General features: G+C 43.3%; 1 protein-coding gene across 1 annotated transcript; it reads right to left on the bottom strand.

Moving 5' to 3' along the window:
* Positions 1-640: 640 nt before the first annotated feature.
* On the bottom strand, positions 641-19,594 carry znf512 (zinc finger protein 512). The gene is made up of 16 exons (XM_079753262.1): positions 19,370-19,594; positions 17,585-17,717; positions 16,090-16,154; positions 15,848-15,900; positions 14,586-15,166; positions 13,991-14,080; positions 13,532-13,654; positions 11,725-11,849; positions 11,418-11,504; positions 11,198-11,296; positions 10,500-10,667; positions 5,177-5,377; positions 4,802-4,903; positions 4,627-4,689; positions 3,883-3,981; positions 641-3,776 (listed from the first exon to the last, which is right to left on the bottom strand). Exons 2-16 carry the CDS (start codon positions 17,682-17,684, stop codon positions 2,955-2,957), a joined length of 2,778 nt encoding a protein of 925 aa, XP_079609388.1. The 5' UTR covers positions 17,685-17,717; positions 19,370-19,594; the 3' UTR covers positions 641-2,954.
* Between the last annotated feature and the right edge of the window lie 114 nt (positions 19,595-19,708).

The raw sequence follows: 19,708 nt of genomic DNA, 5'->3' as shown, positions 1-19,708 counted from the left end.
AAATGGCAAAAAGCTCTAGCTTTTTGCCATTTCAATCTTGTTTATCTGCACAAATAAAATTAAACTAAACTAGCTGAGTATCTCGCCGTGCACCTAATGGCGTCACATGTTTTCTTAAGCTGATTGGTTAAAAGAAAATGTCTGTCAAGGTGTTCAGCCCACTCAATTCAAATCAATTCAAAAATTTAATTCACTAACAGAGATGGAGCTAGAGGTCAGACTGATGCTCAGCTAGAGGTCAGACTGATGTGGAGCTAGAGGTCAGACTGATGTGGAGCTAGAGGTCAGACTGATGCTCAGCTAGAGGTCAGACTGAACCGTGATCAGGATGGACTCCAGGCAAGCATCATGTATGATTTGATCTTAAGACAAACCCAGGATCTACCAGCTAATGAGATCATCCATGATAAAAGCGTTAAGCCATTAAAATAAAATTTAAAAATGGCCATTTAGCTATAACATTCCTCATCACTGCAATGATGCCTTTTTGTCAGCATCATAAGCAACCATTCAACTCATGAATTGATTTATGCTAAAAACATTGAAGACAGTAAAGGAAAGATCTACTCAATTAAATAAATAGACACTGACCGCAATTTGACCATGAATGGTAGTGCTTTATTTAGCATTAGCTGGTACTAAGAAATAGCAGCACATTACCTCTAGAAAAACAAGAAGGCCTAACAAGTAATGCGTTCAATATATAGGCTATTAACGCAGGCTGAGAGACGACGCCTTTTTCCACGGAATACAAACTATGCCCAACAAAATAGAGAACGTGGTGATACTAAAAATGTTAACTTTACAAATGTAGTTATTCACTTTACCTGGCCTAGACTTAACATGTACTTGAAGTCTAATCTTTTTTTAGACCTTAGAAATCAGAGGTATGGCTCTATTAGTGTGTGCTATGAGTTGGAATGGTACTACAGTACTTTTGAGACCTTAATATTTCACCACATAACACCCTTTAGATAAGGGAGTAAAAGAGAGATACGAGATATCAGAGAATTACAGTAAGTAAAATATAGGACACATTAAAAGAATTTTCATATCGCCAATATATATTTAATTATCCTTCCCAGAATATTAGATTCCAATGAATGCCTTAAATATTTGTCATTTTTGCCTTGCACTGGAAATAGACAAAAAATCTGATTTTGAAGTTGGCCTCAAAGATGCGTCTTTAAATCTCTTTTTGTCAAGAAGCAAGGGCTTTTCTTTGTGCCACTCAGTTGGAAGTGCATTTATGATGTTATCACTTTTGGTCCTAGCCTCAACAGAAATTGTATCTTTTCAGTCAGTGGTTCTATGTATGGTAACTGGACAGTAGTCCAAGCTAAACTTGATACAGATGCCACATACGCCATCTGAGGGAAGGACTTTGAAATGCACTTTGAACACAAACAGATTAGTACCTATTCTCAACATATATATCATTAGAACTGATTTACAGCGATCATCATTTGATCAATGGGCTAATTAACAAACAACTCAAAAAGTATATAAATGTCTCTAATATTTAGTCTAAAGATGATTACATGGAAGAGCACAGACAGGGATTATACCAACACGAGATTAAGAACAAAACATTAATAAATGAACTGAACAAACATGGTAACAAATTTAACAAAGGATAATTGCTTCTTCGTCCATCTGAACTGTACATAGAACACATTTTGAAAATAAAGAGGCACAAACATACGGCAGACAACCATCCAGGAGCGTACGCCACTATATCAAATATAGAAAATGCAGAGTACATAAAACATGACATGCTATTGGTTAAATACACCTGGAGTTTAGTCCAAGAGAGAGCCTCCCTGTCACGACGGCACATATAGACCCTTTCTCAACTGCTCCTTTTTTTTAATGCGTGTTAGGCATGTCACTCATGTTTTCTTGAGGATATACCTCAGTGCCAGGGTAGGAGGAGACCTCTTCAAATCTTTGTGGGCAGAATAGAGTGAAGGCGCTGCATGCTGCCATGCATGGAACCCTTTAACTCCTCCTCAGGTCACCACTGGAGCAATGACAACATGAGGAGTGAGAAGTGACGACAACATGAGGAGTAAGAAGTGATGACAACATGAGGAGTAAGAAGTGATGACAACATGAGGAGTAAGAAAAATGACAACATGAGGAGTAAGAAGTGATGAAAACATAAGTAAGAAGTGATGACAACATGAGGAGTAAGAAGTGATGAAAACATAAGTAAGAAGTGATGACAACATGAGGAGTAAGAAGTGACGACAACATGAGGAGAAAGAAGTGATGAAAACATAAGAAGTAAGAAGTGATGACAACATGAGGAGTAAGAAGTGATGACAACATGAGAGGAGTAGGAAGTAGGAGATTAGCTATAGAGGAGCACTATCGATATGTTTTACTCATTGTGATACTAGAGTATCTCAGGGTTAAATTATGATCTGGTATGAGTAAAAAAGTAAAAAGTCCAAGGTGTTTAGTTTCAATGAAAGCTAAATATATAGCTGTTGGTGAAGTGCTCGGATCATACATGCATGACCGTGGCATGCATGTATGATCAGGAAGGCAGTTGGCGCAGTCTGCTTTTTCAACCTACAAAATTTCCGGTGGTGCGCGACGAATGGCCCATATCTGAATGACCTGTGCACGAGGCCATGATAACGGAATTTTTTGGTTCATGCCAACTTGTGCAACACACGGCGACATTCAATTAGGTTTAACCTTAAGCTACGGTACTTCCTGTAGATACTTTGCGGTGTCTAAAGCCCGTTCTCATGGCAAGCTACCCTCTTGTGTATGTCTCATGTTGTTTTCAAATTAAAAAACAACAACATTCCAAGAAGAGAAACAGGCCATATATGAAATAGCTTGATCAGAATTAAGGTTGAAATTAGACAATGGCAAGACAATTCACAAGTAAGTAAGACCATTATTTGACCTCCTGTTGTACAATAAGGTACAGTTCTTTAGGTGTTCCTCTGGCGTTTAGCAGCCTCGTGGTGGACCTCCATGTTGCCAGGCCTCTTCAGGTTCCACTGGTCGATCTGTCTCTGCCTCTCCTGCTGCTCAAGCTCTGATTCGCTGGACGAGCTGCCCGTATTGCTGCTGCTGCTGCTACTACTGCTGCTGCTCCCGCCCACAGCCACTCCCCCCCCTCCTCCTCCTCCGTAAGCGAAGCAATCCTTCCTCCTGCTCTCCGCCTTGCCCCGCTCCTCCACCCGCTCCGCCTTCTCTCTCCGCTTGCACTCTGAGCCCCCGCCCCCCGCTCCTCCATCCATCGGCCGGGGTTTGTCTACACTCACCATCCCCACCTGGGTCTGGTCCGCCCCCGGCCCGCCCCCGGCCACCGCCTCCCTCCGCTCCACCTCCACCCACATGGAGCCCACGGGCGGCTCCAGCGGGGTGTAGTGGAGGAGCGGCGGCGGTGGCTGCTGCTGCACCTCCTGGCTGAGCTGCGGCTCCATCTGGGGAACGTTGTGGTTGTGGTGGTGCTGCTGGTGCTCCAACGCGTGCAGGAGGTGGGCCTGGTGCTGGAGGTGATGCAGGGGCTGCAGCGGCTGCTGCAAGGGTTGGTGCTGGATCTGCTGGAGCTGCTGATCGTGCTGGTGGTGTTGGTGGTGCTGGTGGTGCTGGTGGTGCTGCAGGTGGTGGAGGTGGGAGTGGTTCATGTGATGCTGGTGGTACTGCTCGATGATGTGCTGGTCCACTCCATGCACCATCTCCTTGGGCCGGCTCCGAAGGTACTTTTCAAACTTCTTTGATGCTTTCTTGTTCGTCACAAACCATTCCTGTTCAAGCAACAGCAGGGGAGTGACCAGTCAGACCAACGTAGTTAAGACCTAACCGTGTGTGCATGTTAGATCTAGAGAAGAATAAGAGGACTGCCGTCTTTACCTGTGAATGAACAGAGTTGATGTGATACTTGACTCCACTCTCGGAATTGAACTCCTTGCCGCAGATCAAACAACGGTATTTCCCCGCCTCAAAGTCACCCTGTAGGAAGAGCAGAAGAGGAACCACTCAGTCGCCACCAGAGTAGAGACTCAGTCACCACCAGAGTAGAGACTCAGTCACCACCAGAGTAGAGACTCAGTCACCACCAGAGTAGAGACTCAGTCACCACCAGAGTAGACTCAGTTGCCACCAGAGTAGAGACTCAGTAGCCACCGGAGTAGAGACTCAGTCACCACCAGAGTAGACTCAGTTGCCACCAGAGTAGAGACTCAGTAGCCACCGGAGTAGAGACTCAGTCACCACCAGAGTAGACTCAGTTGCCACCAGAGTAGAGACTCAGTCACCACCAGAGTAGACTCAGTTTCCCCCAGAGTAGAGACTCAGTCGCCACCAGAGTAGAGACTCAGTAGCCACCGGAGTAGAGACTCAGTCGTCACCAGAGTAGAGACTCAGTCCGTAGCTACCAGAGTAGAGACTCAGTACAGACACAGTAGTCTCTCTACAAAACCACAGCTTGCCTTAATTAAGGGCGATTATAACTTGCCAGCTTAAATACGTGTGAGAGGGAACATCTAACCATGGATTTTAAAACATATTATAGTTGTGTATATTCTAGCTGAGCAGAGAGAGAGTTTGTGCCCAGTTTGGCGTGGGCTCTTGTTTTGGAGATCAATGTGTTCCTACCTTAGTGCAGAGTCCCAGATGGGCCTTCAGGCCAGAGACGCTGGTGTAGGTGCAGCCGCAGCCCTGCATGGGAAGAATCCAAGAGATCAACCTTTACAATATTATCTTCATAGAGCATCTAATCATGAACTGAAGCATTTCCACATCATGTGACTGTGATATCAATAATGAAGACCTGGTTGGGGCACTGGACCTTCCTCTGCAGCTTCACCTCATTCTTCCACTTCCTGAGGACCTCCTGGCTGAAGGCAGGCAGACCTGGACGGGCGTACTTCAGCTGGTCAGAGGAGAGACATAATGTAGAGATGCTGTCATCAAGTAGTGTTCATCTTTTAGGTCTACTTGTAGAAAGAAAAAAAACTGATAGTGAAAGGGAATCTCTCTCTTTCTCAATGAACTTTGATCAATAATGTCATCAACTCGCTAAGTGTTATTGGGTTGGTTCTTGTCCTTGTCTGTTCTCTATGACCAAGTCTCTGTTACAGACCATGAAGAAAAGCTATGCTTCACCTACACTGAAGATAATATACAGAACAACAACATCTCTTGCCTTTTTGTCGTCTGGCACGAGATCCGACTGGAACTTCCTCTTGGGCCAGTCTTTGGGCAGGTCGTTGTGGGCGATCTCGGCCAGGTGGAAGTTGGCCACCTGGGCCGAGGCCCTCTGCACCCGTCCGCTGGCCGTGAGCTCTGGGTCGGCCTCGCTCTGGGCTTTAAGGGCCTCCTCTTCCTCCTCCTGCTGCTGGGGCACCTAGGGAGGAGGACAGACGGTATTCATACTGCTGAGAGACCTGGTCCAGGGAGGAGGACAGACGGTATTCATACTGCTGAGAGACCTGGTCCAGGGAGGAGGACAGAGGGTATTCATACTGCTGAGAGACCTGGTCCAGGGAGGACAGATGGTATTCATACTGCTGAGAGACCTGGTCCAGGGAGGAGGACAGACCGTATTCATACTGCTGAGAGACCTGGTCCAGGGAGGAGGACAGACCGTATTCATACTGCTGAGAGACCTGGTCCAGGGAGGACAGACGGTATTCATACTGCTGAGAGACCTGGTCCAGGGAGGACAGACGGTATTCATACTGCTGAGAGACCTGGTCCAGGGAGGACAGACGGTATTCATACTGCTGAGAGACCTGGTCCAGGGAGGACAGACGGTATTCATACTGCTGAGAGACCTGGTCCAGGGAGGACAGACGGTATTCATACTGCTGAGAGAACTGGTCCAGGGAGGACAGACGGTATTCATACTGCTGAGAGACCTGGTCCAGGGAGGACAGACGGTATTCATACTGCTGAGAGACCTGGTCCAGGGAGGAGGACAGACGGTATTCATACTGCTGAGAGACCTGGTCCAGGGAGGACAGACGGTATTCATACTGCTGAGAGACCTGGTCCAGGGAGGACAGACGGTATTCATACTGCTGAGAGACCTGGTCCAGGGAGGACAGACGGTATTCATACTGCTGAGAGACCTGGTCCAGGGAGGACAGACGGTATTCATACTGCTGAGAGAACTGGTCCAGGGAGGACAGACGGTATTCATACTGCTGAGAGACCTGGTCCAGGGAGGACAGACGGTATTCATACTGCTGAGAGACCTGGTCCAGGGAGGAGGACAGACGGTATTCATACTGCTGAGAGACCTGGTCCAGGGAGGACAGACGGTATTCATACTGCTGAGAGACCTGGTCCAGGGAGGACAGACGGTATTCATACTGCTGAGAGACCTGGTCCAGGGAGGACAGACGGTATTCATACTGCTGAGAGACCTGGTCCAGGGAGGACAGACGGTATTCATACTGCTGAGAGACCTGGTCCAGGGAGGACAGACAGTATTCATTCTGCTGAGAGACCTGGTCCAGGGAGGACAGACAGTATTCATACTGCTGAGAGACCTGGTCCAGGGAGGACAGACTGTATTCATACTAGTTCTGTTTGAGATCTAAAGGGTAATATCATTTTTTAACACTTCTGAGCTGATTTTCACACCTAACCAAATTTGTAGGTGCACCTGCAGTATGTCGATATTTAATCTGTGTGACACACCCATGACTGATATTGTTGTTCTAATCAACGTGTCGCCCTTTATTTTCCAATACGTAATTGCATTATCTTAATATTTTTGTAGACCCATGGAGTTGAGTGAACATGAGGATGCATATCAGCGCCTGACGTACCTGCAGACTATAACATTTTGATGATTCTATTGGGGGGGGGTGCTCACACGGGTATCAAATATCTAACTGTTGAAGCAGGCCACCTAGAAACTGTCTGGGGTCCCCACAGACAGTGACCTTTAAGAGCGTGGCACTGTGGACTGACATGCATTTCATCCTCTTGGGGGAATGAACCACTGGATCAGTTTGACCTCAATAATAAAATATTGGCAGAATCACTTTCTTTGAGAGCGCAAAACTGCCAACCCCATATGGCAAAAACATAGCTTTGTAAACAGAAGCCGAATTCTAAAAACAGCCACTTTTCGATTGAAAAATTATGTGTAAATTATTATGTGACACTGTGTAGCATTTTAAGTAATGCATTAGCTAAAATCAATATCTTCATTCATAAATATGTCCTCATTGGTGTAAAATCACCTCTGCCAATAATCGGACTTGAACGGGTAAGTCCTAATGAGGCATCCATGTTATTCCGGACTATGAAAAACTATAAAGGTCGAGAGGGACATAAAGCACAAGGTGGTACTAGCAGGCTAAATGCATTTTCGCTCAAAGCAAGCGTGACTGAAACGTAGAAGGAGCTCAGCGAGACGCACTTGTCACTGACCCGGCAAATTTGAAACCCTGCACTGCAATTTCGTTCATAATGCAAGATCATACTGATGCCACTTCACAAGAGAAGGAATCCTCGTCGCCAAAAGAGCGAAAAAGTTCATTAAAAAGGCAACGTGAATTCAAAAAACAAGAGTAAACTTCTAGGTAGCTTTTTGCAAATGAGGAGGAGAGAGGTGGGTCACGGAGGAGGGTGGGGGTGTGGCCCTGAGCAGCATGCGGTACCATGCGCTCTGTTTACAGTGGATGTATCGCAATGGCGAGGCGCACACAGCCTTTGGCCGTGTTCTGTAAATATTCTAAAACACTCCGGGTGCTCCGGCAGGAGTCCTGGAGCTCTATATCTAAATAATATCATATTATACATAGATATCTATATAATATAATATATATTATCACGTCCTAAAGCTGTGTGCATCTCCAGATTTGTTAATGCATAATAATTGAATAAAAATGATTTAAAGAAATTGGTAGCAAATACATTGGTAGTCAAGGCGGGGCCCTATTGTTGTTAAGACCGCCTTAACCATACAGTGCTGGGGTAAACACTACATATTATTGTTGCTAAATAAAAATTCCTTAAAAATGGGTAGGGATATATTTTTCAAAATTAAAGGTTGTAGTAAGACCATATAGAGGCCGTGCCTATATGGAACAAGTTTTGGAGCTCTAGAGTCAACAATGGCGACACTATTGAAATTGTTGCCCAACAAAAAATCCTTAAAAATAAGAGATATATTTTTCAAAAGTAAAGGTTGTAGTAGGCCCATATAGAGGCTGTGCCTATATGGAACAAGTTTTGGAGCTATAGAGTGAACAATGGTGACGCTATTGAAATTGTTGCCAAATAAAAAAATCTTAAAAAATATGAGGAGATATATCTTTCAAAAGTAAAGGTTGTAGTAAGACCATATAGAGGCCGTGCCTATATGGAACACGTTTTGGAGCTCTAGATTCAACAATGGCGACGCCATTGAAATTATTGCAAACAAAAAATCCTTAAAAATAAGAGGAGATATATTTTTCCAAAGTAAAGGTTGTAGTAAGACCATATAGAGGCCATGCCTTCATGGAGCAAGTTTTGGGGCTCTAGAGCCAACAATGGTGACGCTATTGAAATTGTTGCCAAAGAAAAAAATCCTTAAAAATAAGAGGAGATATATTTCTCAAAAGTAAAGGTTGAGTATGACCATATAGAGGCCGTGCCTATATGGAACAGGTTTTGGAGCTCTAGAGTCAACAATGGTGACGCTATTGAAATTGTTGCTGAATAAAATTTTCTCAAAAATAAGAAGAGATATATTTTTCAAAACTAAAAGGTTGTAGTAAGACCGTATAGAGGCCATGCCTATATGGAACAAGTTTTGGGTTCTAGAGTCAATAATGGCGATGCTTTCAGTTTTGCACTTTGCAGACGGTCCCTAAGCTCGCGGCTGAAAGTCGACAGCTCATAGAAGCCAATGCAATTCACCGTTCTCTAAAGACGGCTGTTTGGATGAAACAAGGTTGTAGCTGGTTCTCTAGGTTACTACATTTAGCTAGAGGTGTCATTTGTGTTGCAACGATGTTTCAGCGATGATCTATTGAACCGCAAACTCTGAATCTGCCAATTTCTTTCCAACTTGACGAAAGTGTCCTCTTCCTCACCCTACCATTGAATCACCTAATGGTAATGATCTCTGACAATGAATGTTTGACTACTAAGTAATTAATTATAGTCAAGTTCTTAACTCATGCTATAGGTTAGATTACGACATAGTAAAGTTACCAATAAAGACAATATAAACATGGCAACATAATTCACTATCTTGCTCGAGGAGTAATAATTACTCATACATGCTCACACTAATGATTCAATGCAGTTTGAAGTTTGTTTGAAATAAGGTACCTCATCACCCGAAAGAAAACTCGATGAGGTAGCATTGGATGCCATGTTGTCAAAGCTTCTTGGCACATACTGCATACCGTTGTTGCAACCAGGTTGCGATTTGTAAAAGCGAGCACTATTTGTTTGAATGCAATATATCTTTTGACGACTAGATGGGAGTAATTCCTACACAGTGTCCCTTTAAGCGAGAAGGCGAATTACAATGTGATAGAGAAACATAAAAAAAATATGTCTTCGTCACAAGCTAAATCTTTGACCAAATATATCGTTAGTATTCTCTTTAGTTAATAATTTTCTCCACTTTCCTTTAACTATTCAATATCTGTTGTTAAAAAATGACGCATCTGTGCACTGTGTACTGTGACAGGTCCTTTCAAAAAGCACATTTCCAACATAAGACTAGTGTATATCCAACACAAGAGTAATAAATGTCCAACATAAGACGGGTACATATCCAACATAAGACTGGTACATGTCCATCATAAGACTGGTCCAACATAAGACTTGTATATGTCCAAACTAAGACTAGTAAAACATAAGACTGGTACAACATAAGACTAGTACAACATAAGACTGGTACATGCCCAACATAAGACTGGTATATTTCCATCATAAGACTGTTATATGTCCATCATAAGACTGGTACAACATGACTGTTACATGTCCAACATAAGACTGGTACATGTCCAACATAAGACAGATATATGACCAACATAAGACTGGTACATGTCCAACATAAGACTGGTCCAACATAAGACTTGTACATGTCCAACATAAGACTGGTAAAACATAAGACTGGTACATGTTAGGGCTGGGTGATTAATCGAATTTTGATCGCGATTTTGATTTTAGCGTAAAACTATCACAAAAATAACATAATCGATTATTATTTTTTTACAATGTTTTATAGAAAGGGCAGACAGCTGGATACATATCTGTATATTATTTTAGATTGGAACATTTTCTTTTTTACCATTTTGTGTATTTTTTTAAGGCGAAATTTCAAAGTTCTCAGTTACAAAGTTTTTTTTGGGAGAGACATGCTGAATAAATGTTTTCAACATGTTTTCAAACTCAAAAATAATCATGATTTGAATAATCGAGATTTCAATATTGACCAAAATAATCGTGATTATGATTTTTCCCATAATCAAGCAGCCCTAGTACATGTCCAACGTGAGACTTACGGGGGCATGCTCTGACTTGAGGTGGTACTCCAGACCGGCCTTTGATTTGTAGGCCTTCCCACAGTGAGAGCAGTTGAGCAGCATCTTCTCCAGCTCAGACTCCTGCTTACCACACTTCTTCATGTGGTACACATAGCCCATGATGCTAGTGAAGCCTGAAGTGCAGCCCTATCAAAGGGAAGGGGAAAAGACACCAGACACCATTATACTCAAACAATGGAACTGAAGAACGATTATAAGGAATCAAGGAAAACAAATGTCACGCGCGCTTATCTTGACCTTAGTCACAGTCTGAAGTTACAGTTGGAAATTATCTTAGATTGCCATATCTTTTTCTATCTTAATATTTCGATTTATACAAATGCGATCTCATAGACAAGTTGAAATACACAGAAATGCTTAGTTGTTGAAGTTAACTCTGAATGAATGTCTGCATCCTTAACGTTTTAACCACAACACTTAAAAGTTCAATCATGATAAGAATTGTGAAATATATGAACATCTTGGTTGAATATGGTTAAAAAAGTTGTATGCCATTGCATGTCTTGGTTGCGTTGATTTTGAACAGCCCTTTCCCAGCCTATTTAACTGGTGGTGTGTGAGCTACCTGCAATACCAGTTAAACTTAATGCGGCATGACTTCATATTTTTCAACCATCAAATGGCAAACTTGCTTTGATGCACTGTCACAGCCTTACCTCGCGGGAACACTTTAACTTTCCAAGTCTCTTCAGAATTTTGCGCAGTTTCTCTTTGACAGCACGTTCGTCCAAGCCTTGGGAATCGTCCAGAGAGGGCTAGAGAGGGAGAAAATGCAGCCCAAATTTTGCAACAAATAACTGACTTGACGAAATTAAAAGAGATTAAACACAAATGAATAGTCTTACAAGTTGGTGAAACATGTGTGAATATTCTTACCAAGTGGCTATGGTCGGCCATGACGTGGTACTTCATCCCAGTTGAAGACTTGAGTTGTTTCCCACAGTGTGGACAGCTGAACGGTTGCTGCAGACATCACACAAGAGTTTACTTCTTTACAACTAAATTCTCTTTACACCCAGCTGAAAATCCCATAACCCGCTGATATGTTAAAACTTAACTAGCAGAATGAGCCGTTAAGTTAACCTAAACTCCCAGATTCATTATACCTCCAAGGGACCCTCCCTTGGTGGTAAACAAGCTTAAATTCTAAGGACAATATATTGGTGCTTTGGCCAATACCCACCAGGCGGCAGTTCTCCATGTGTTTCTTCAAGCCCTCTACGGTCTTCCTGCTGACACTCTTGCACTTGGGACAGGTCACTCTGCCTTTGGCCACGATATGCAGCTGCCACCGCTCCTCTTGGCTGCCTGCCCATCCGACAGACAATAGGATTCCGTAACTGGGATACTGTTAAGGGCCCTTATTCTACCACCAGGTGTGAGTGGGATCAGTCATTACCGCACGTTTCAAATCTGCCCTATCCTTAGACTTGGTGACATCGCAAGTGGGAGAGTCCGCCCAGTACTAAGCGATGGTCAACTACTTCCAGCAGTGAAGGCACAGTCCTTGAACAAAGATGGAACCAAGCTACCTTTGGGGCAGTTGGCTGTAATGGGCTGGTCTAAAATGTAGCAAATTACAGCAGTTTGATCTGAGAAATTGAATGAAACATAATCACTGTCAATGGTTGACTACTTCCAGCATTAGGGACACTTTGGCTACCAACAGCAGTATTCTCACTGAATTCACCATTTCCTTAGTTTTCCAATTTTCTTCCATATTTGAGGGCTGTTCCAGAAATACCAATAGCAGACAGATTGGAGATTAAGACATTTTAGTTGATGGTTTCACTAAGGTCAAGATGAATGAGAATGATAAGTGAACCAGAGTCAGCAGACATTAGGAGGTTGTTAAGTACACGTAGAAGGGCAGTCTCTGTGCTGTGACATGAGCGGAAGCCAGATTGAAAGGGCTCATGCAGATCGTGGTGGTTGTGAAAGGTGTACAGTTGTGAGATCACCGCTCTTTCCAGTATCTTGGCCATGAAGGGGAGGTTGGAGATGGGCGATAGTTTAGTAGAGACGTGGGGTCAGATCCATTTTCTTTGATAATGGGTGTAACTGCAGCAATTTTAATGAAGAATGATGCCAAATTTGTGGAGGATGTGTGTCAGTGTCTGTTTCAGCGTGTTGAGGTGAATGCGACTGGATGCGTGGACTCTCCTTATGGTTAACCGGCCAGCACCCCAGCCCCGATTTAAAATGTTTTGCCTGGATGCATGTATGTACGTCAATTCTTGCCCTCTGGGGGGCTTGAGTCAGGGGGTTATTATACTTTGAGACAGTGATTAAGGGCTATACAAATAAAATTGAATTAAAGATGCGGCTATTTTCTACACACTTCACCGTGAAGCTTTTTGGACACTAAAATAGCACGTGTGCGTGACGTTTTGGGTGATAAACAGGTGATTTAGATGAATGCGTCTGGAAGAGAGTTAGGATTCCCGGACAACTAAGAATCCCTGTTTAACTTTGAACTCTGGAGCTATTTAGAATTCCTCAAACATATAGTATTATACACACTTTATAATCCCCTGGAGGGGAAATTCTTGTGGCAATCATTTAGCAATGCCCGTTGCATGCGCATGTCTTTGTTTTTCATTTGCTTACTTGCCATACTAGTTCAAAAATTGGTATTATATAATTCTGTAGCTATAAAATGACACCTGAGGCAGTGCATCATAAGCAATCCCCGAGGTATTAGCTAGGTCCCATCAACAGCAGCATACCCTCCTCCCCTGGCCAGTGTAAATGGTAACTGGTAAATGGACAGCATTTATACAGCACTTTCCTAACCAGTGGCCACTCAAAGCGCTTTACAATATTGCCAAACATTCACACAACGACGGCAAAGTCAACAATGTTGACTCGTCGGGAGCAGTTAGGGTGAGGTGACTTGCTCAGAGACACCATGACACCGGGGATGGAACTAGCAACCTTCCGGTGAGCAGCAGTCCGCTCTACCTCCTCAGCCAGACAGTGTCTTTCACCTGGAGGGTAGGAAGGAAGCTCCTTCTTGGAGGGGAGGAACAGCGGTCTGGGCTCGTCGCTGGGCTGCACCGGGTTGTGCTCTGCATTGCTTTGGAGGTCCCTTATGTCAACCGAGTCTGAACCTATAGCATGTCACACAGGGAGACAAAAGGTTGATTTATAGTAGATTTGTGTTTCTGTTTTTACTCATACCCAGACCTGCACTGAGCTTTTCGGGTCCTGCTAGTGAAGAAGGATGCAGTCGATACATTGGTAAGGGGACCAGCGGTATTTAGGTTCATTTTAGGAGATATGTAAAACTCAATGCGCTCCATGTGGATGCTTGCGGAAAACTGCGACACTTTCTGTAAGTGTGTATGAATTTATTAATCCAGCTGCTTCCCTCAATGCAAGAGTACTTTGCATATTTTTCAGGAACTTGCTAGAATTTCTTTTATACTATATAAAGTAATACTTACCAGAGGTTTTGTTTTCTGGGGCCTGCTGATAGGTGATTACCGGCTGATTCCTCTCAACTTCGACTCTCTGGCTCTTCTTTAAAGGCAAGTCTTGAAAAAATACACAAAATGGTTGGTTATTTGTATTTTTTCTGTGCGCACACTGCACACGTGTACTTGTGTAAACAAGTACTAGTCAAGCAAATCATAAACGAATGAAAATCACTTTGAAGTAATTTTAACAACGTCTCAAAATTACGTTATGTTGATGTCGGCAAAGTTTTGGAGCAGGATATATCGTTAAGTTGTCAATAGCCTTCTCATTTACGCAGTCATGCATTGTTGAGAGGCTGTAACATGAACTAACATTAAAATCTGTGTTTAGAAGCGTATCACATTAGCTCTAAAACAGTAAAATAAGAAAGGAAAAGCCGTTTCCATCCGAGCTGTGGGTGTAACACATGAACTGAATAAAATACTGGTTAAAGCTGACTTTCAATAAGTGTCAATTTTTGGAAACACAGCAGGCAGGCAGGCAGGCACACACACACACACACACAAACACACACACAAGTCTATATATATTCGATTTCTAATAGACAAAGTGTGTGCCTACCAGGTCTCCAGACTTGTGCTTCTCCTCGGTCCCTGGCGGCCGAGCCCCAGGCCTGGTCCTGGCTGCGCCCAGCACCCCAGACCTGCCCGTTCCCAGAGAGGGGTCTGTCCCGTCCAGGCTCACGGCCCGGGTTCCAAGCCTGATCCTGGGCTCGGTCTCTCCCAGAGCTCCAGGCCTGTTCGGGGCCCCTTTCCCGCCCGTTTGCCCAGGCCTGTTCGGTGTGGCCTCGCTCTCTCCCTGGGATCCAGCTCTGGTCTTGCCCCGAGTGTCCCGATCGGTCTCTGCTGGAACTCCAGAGCTGCTCCTGAGGCCGTTCTCGACCCGCAGCCCAGCTCTGGGACTCAGAGACCCTCTCCCGACTGGGGTTCCAGGGCTGGGCCTGAGGCTGGGGCCTCATCCTGCCCTGCTCCGGGGCCGTGGGCCAAGTGTCCTTGGCTACCAGCCTTGGTGGCAGCCTGGCAGTGGGCTGGGTTAAAGAGCCCATGTCCGAGCCGTTGGCCAGGGGGCCTGAAGACATCACAGAGCAGCTGGCACCGGGATACTCTACCGGACCTCCAGGGACGCCCTGGAGGTCCTCAAACCTGAACGGTGGAAAGAACCATGGAGCAGTTGCCCTTTACATTACAGTGTCCTTGTAAAAGCTTAATTCAACGTAAAATAAGTAATGCAACACCCTGTAACATAATGTACTCATTATGTAAGAACATTACAGAACAGCCTGTAACTAGCCATGTAAAAAGCAACGTAACAACCGTTAACATCATGTACTTATGTAACTTTTGCTTTTTGCTTGTAATATCGCCAGAGCTGTGCTTATAGAGCTGTGCTTATATTTACATACATACCTAAGTATAAGTAAATTTAGGTAAATTCCATACTTTGCGTGGCAATGTTCGTAAGCACTCCGTACACACACATTTGTAAAAGGTATGGTTGATAAATGAGGCCGAACTGTGGATTGTTCCAAATGCTTATTGATCTTGTCAAACTGAGTAAAAGTTTAGTGGTTTTAACGGAAACTTAAAAGCCCAAATAATGCAGTTGAAGAGGTGTTCCCCGGTCAAGCTGTTAACACCACTAGACCCACGGTAAGACCGCAGACTCTATACTCTGGTAAGTATTGCTTAGAGTGGTGAATCAGGTTAACATAACTAATCATTAGCATTACCAAATAATGCCTTGGTTTAAAATGTTTAAATCTGTGACATGTCCAGGAAATTACAACGATTTCAGCGAGTAAAGTGTTTAAATAAGTCACTCACCTCTTCCTACCATAAGTCCTTTTCATTTTATGAGCGTCTTGGGCCTCGTCACTCTAAAATATTCAAGTACATAACCGTAGAGTAAAACCCAGCCATGTGCATGATGTTCACAGATTGGCAGTATTAGAAAAGGGACACAAACGCCACCAACAAAAGTGTTGTTTCTCATATGCATCTATACCATTGTTGTTAACAACTTATGTTTGCTATTAACAGGTCTGTATAGATGGCTTGATTCCTACCTTTGAATGTCCAAGGACGCTCAACTCAAAGGCTCTGTCTGGCAGCCGTTGAACCACTGTTACAACTAAATGAAAGGCTTTTGTTACACACAGTCTTGTACTTGACTAATTGAATGAACACACAACGACAACCACAACAAGGAGGGCAGAAGGTGTTGTCTGGTCGCATGTACATATGCTGGATGGACAGACACTGGATACAAGTAAAGATATGTTTCTTGAAGGTTGATGGTGTGTCCATGCATGTTGGCGTAGAATACTATGCTATCTAGTAACAGGGATCATAACCAACATCCAGAAAAGTGTGTGTCATAACGGGAACTCAAGTGGTTCGTGTTTCCAATGAGAGCGTTCCCGCCTGCGCTGCATACAGCCGCTCAGCACTGCTCTAAACCTTCATGACCAACCGTTGATTTAGACTTAAAACAACGCCTACAGTCATTGGTTCATTCCATCCTAAGCGCAGGACTTGGAGGTAATTTACTTGAAAACTAAAACCACTCACCCTCACCGAAATCTGACAACAGCTGTCCGTTAGTTCTTTTGATCCCAATTTGTGAACCCAGTCTCAAACTAAAAACGTATGTTCCTCCAGGTTAAACGATTTCAGTTTATATCCACTATACAGTCCCTCCAGAAAAATGCGGCGTTTTTTCGTGATTGTTGCGGCCAAGAAACCTTGATAATGCGGCACGTTTTCTAAAAAAATCCGATGAAATTGCGGGAATTTGCGAAAAAATGCGGGAAACTTGCGAAAAATGCAGCTTTTCGATGACGTTCACGTCGCGTAATTACGTCACTTCATAACGTTCCCATGGCAACAGGGGGAAAATGGCTGCTCTTGTGTGAAGTAAATGCAACATTTTTCAACTTTCTGCTAAGATATATGTGACTTTTTTGCAACGAAAATGCGGGGATTTTGAAATCATGCAAGCCCCGCATATTTTGCGCAGAAACCGGCAATTTATGCGGTGAAAGTGCGGCATATTTGAAAAAATACAGCCCCGCATGAATATGCAGACTTTGGCTGATTATGCGTTGAATTATGCGATCGCATAATCGCGTTTTTCTGGAGGGACTGATTATAGTACAAGGACTGCAGTACAACTTCCATCGTCTACTGACTATAGTGTGTAAATCGTTAATGTCATGGGAACATTTATAATTTTTTAAACGATATGGATCAGTTCCAATATATTTATCCAATATCCAATATAGTTATCTTTCTTGATTATTTGAACACTGTTTACCTAAAAAGAGTACTGCTGCTTGACGTTCCTCTCTTCCTGCCTGCCATCTTAAGTTTGCCAACATGCCGTCACGTGAATGCAAAGAACAAATTGACCCCCAGAAAAATGACTAATTTGCATTAAAACATTTAAGCCACATTTTAACAGATGTTTGAAAGATTTGTCAGAGGGCACCAAAATGATATTTTGTACCATTTAGAATCAATAAATAGAACTAACATATGATCACAGGCAGGGGTGTTTACCTGGACATGGCACACCGCCCTTGGGTTGAGACTGGCCCGATTTCCTCTTCCTTGGCGCATACGGAGGGGACATGTCCCCACCGATGTGTGTGTGGTCCATTGTTGGAGCTTCGGTTCACCTCACAGATAAATGCTGGGAACACACACAAACACTCTGACAATTGACCACAGTAATCAAACCATCCTTCCAGCCATCCACCAACTCATTATAATAACTCTGCTGGTATTTTGCCATATTCACAAATCTAAAACGTTTGTGGAGGTTTCATTAATTTATATACTGTGCATGAATACACAAGGTACACGTGAGACTTCTGCTGGGTTAAATCATCAAATCAGTTCTCACTATCAAATGATAACAGCATTAAACTCTAGGACTCAATATTGCTCAATATAACTTTGTGACTACCAATTCATCATCACAGTACCTCATAATATACCCACACTCCTATATCAGAGCACCTGAAATTATACCCACACTCCTACATCAGACCACCTGATAGTATACCCACATTCCTACATCAGACCACCTGATAGTATAGCCACACATGTTCGTTCCTTCACCACAGATGTGACTGATTGTTGAATGTTTAACAAGTTCATTTGGTTCTTCCTTACCAACAGTCACAAATTGTATACATGCGTGTTACGTTTTTTGCAAATATATAAACACAATAGAACAATCGATTTGTACCTGTTTTCCATGAATGTAAAATAAGAAATAATTGTCAGTGCATCTGAAATGTATTTGTGATTCAAATTGATATTGCGAATAATTTGTGGATCTTGCTCTGTCTCTTTATCTAACATTCATGACAGTAGTAATAGTACTCTTCATGATACATACATGACAGTACTAATAGTACTCTTCATGATACATTCATGATAGTACTAATAGTTATCTTCATGAACCATTTCTTGAACTTGATGCCATTCTCCCTGAAGTGATGGCACAATCACAACCAGACGTTCCCTGATTTATTCAGGGAATCATTGCAGAGTGAGATTTAGGGATAATTGTATGTTTGCCTTCCTAATATTTACCCTAATGAACAGCCTACTTAACTAATAGCATTTCAGAAACATCCCATGGGATCTCGCTTTTAAAAAGAGGAGTCACATTGTATACAACATGCAAATAACAGTGCATCGTAGTTCGTGTTTGAACGTCGTTTAAATGCTAAGACATAATAATTTATAATCTATCTGAGGACACATGATCATATTCCTTGGTTCCCTCTCACCTCCCAGTAGGCCTACAAAACTCCTGCAAAAACTGAAATGGTCACACAAAGTTGCAACTGCACAAAAACGCTATAAATAATAATATGAATATTATAGAACATACAAAATAACATAAGATATTTATAAGAGTAACATGTGAATACTAATAATAATATACTATTATTAATAAATGCATCATAAATGTGTTTGTTTTATGAAGCGAAGACGGATTATAGATCCATGGGATCGAACCCCACCTGGTTGGTTACAGCCAGTGTTTAACATTATAGATATGGATAATAAGATAATAGATTTTAAAAGTAGAAAATAGCGGTGATCATGGACCAACAAATGACATCCATAAGGCTGTGCATATCGCTTAAAAAGCAACCACCATCGTAATCTCTCTGCATAGGCGCACAAAAAAAGAGTTGCTTTTCCCTTTGGACCGAGAACAGAGCCCGGGCAGGCTGCAGAGCCGAGCCCTGCAGCCTGCTCAGTCCTCTTTGTATTTGCGGACTGTTGATCTCAGATCATTCTCCCAGACTGTAGCATACGTACCCTCCCTCTGCAGGGTTGGCCTCCATGTCTCCCCGAGCTAGTCCTCCTCCTCGGCCTGCACCCCGGCTCTGATCCGAGGCACGGTGGGGGAACTCGGGCCTACTCGGGGAAAACCCACCGCAGAAAGAGTAATCTCGGTCAGAATCTGTTAATGACGAAACGCACACAAACGCCACAATCCAGCAACACAGTCCTCTACAGATCACTCAGAACGGCCATTCGTGACATCCCTCGGTTGGTTAAAACGCCCTCCGTGTGCGGAGCGCAAATGAGGATGTGGGACCCGAGGCTCCGGGGGCGGGGCCTGGTCTGGACCGGGAGGGCGGGGCCTTGTCTGGA

This window comes from Pollachius pollachius (assembly GCF_949987615.1).
Source record: "Pollachius pollachius genome assembly, chromosome: 16".
In the NCBI taxonomy this organism is placed as follows: domain Eukaryota; kingdom Metazoa; phylum Chordata; class Actinopteri; order Gadiformes; family Gadidae; genus Pollachius; species Pollachius pollachius.
This window is presented reverse-complemented; position numbering and strand designations above follow the sequence as displayed.

What these genes read in the sequence shown, in the direction of transcription:
- znf512 (XM_079753262.1), bottom strand. Translation starts at nt 17,684, where the DNA reads ATGGACCACACACACATCGGTGGGGACATGTCCCCTCCGTATGCGCCA. An exon ending in TCAAGTCAGAGCATGCCCCC is followed by an intron (nt 5,378 to 10,499) that starts GTAAGTCTCACG and finishes CCTCCTCCCTAG; the next exon opens with GTGCCCCAGCAGCAGGAGGA. An exon ending in TCGTGCCAGACGACAAAAAG is followed by an intron (nt 4,904 to 5,176) that starts GCAAGAGATGTT and finishes TCCTCTGACCAG; the next exon opens with CTGAAGTACGCCCGTCCAGG.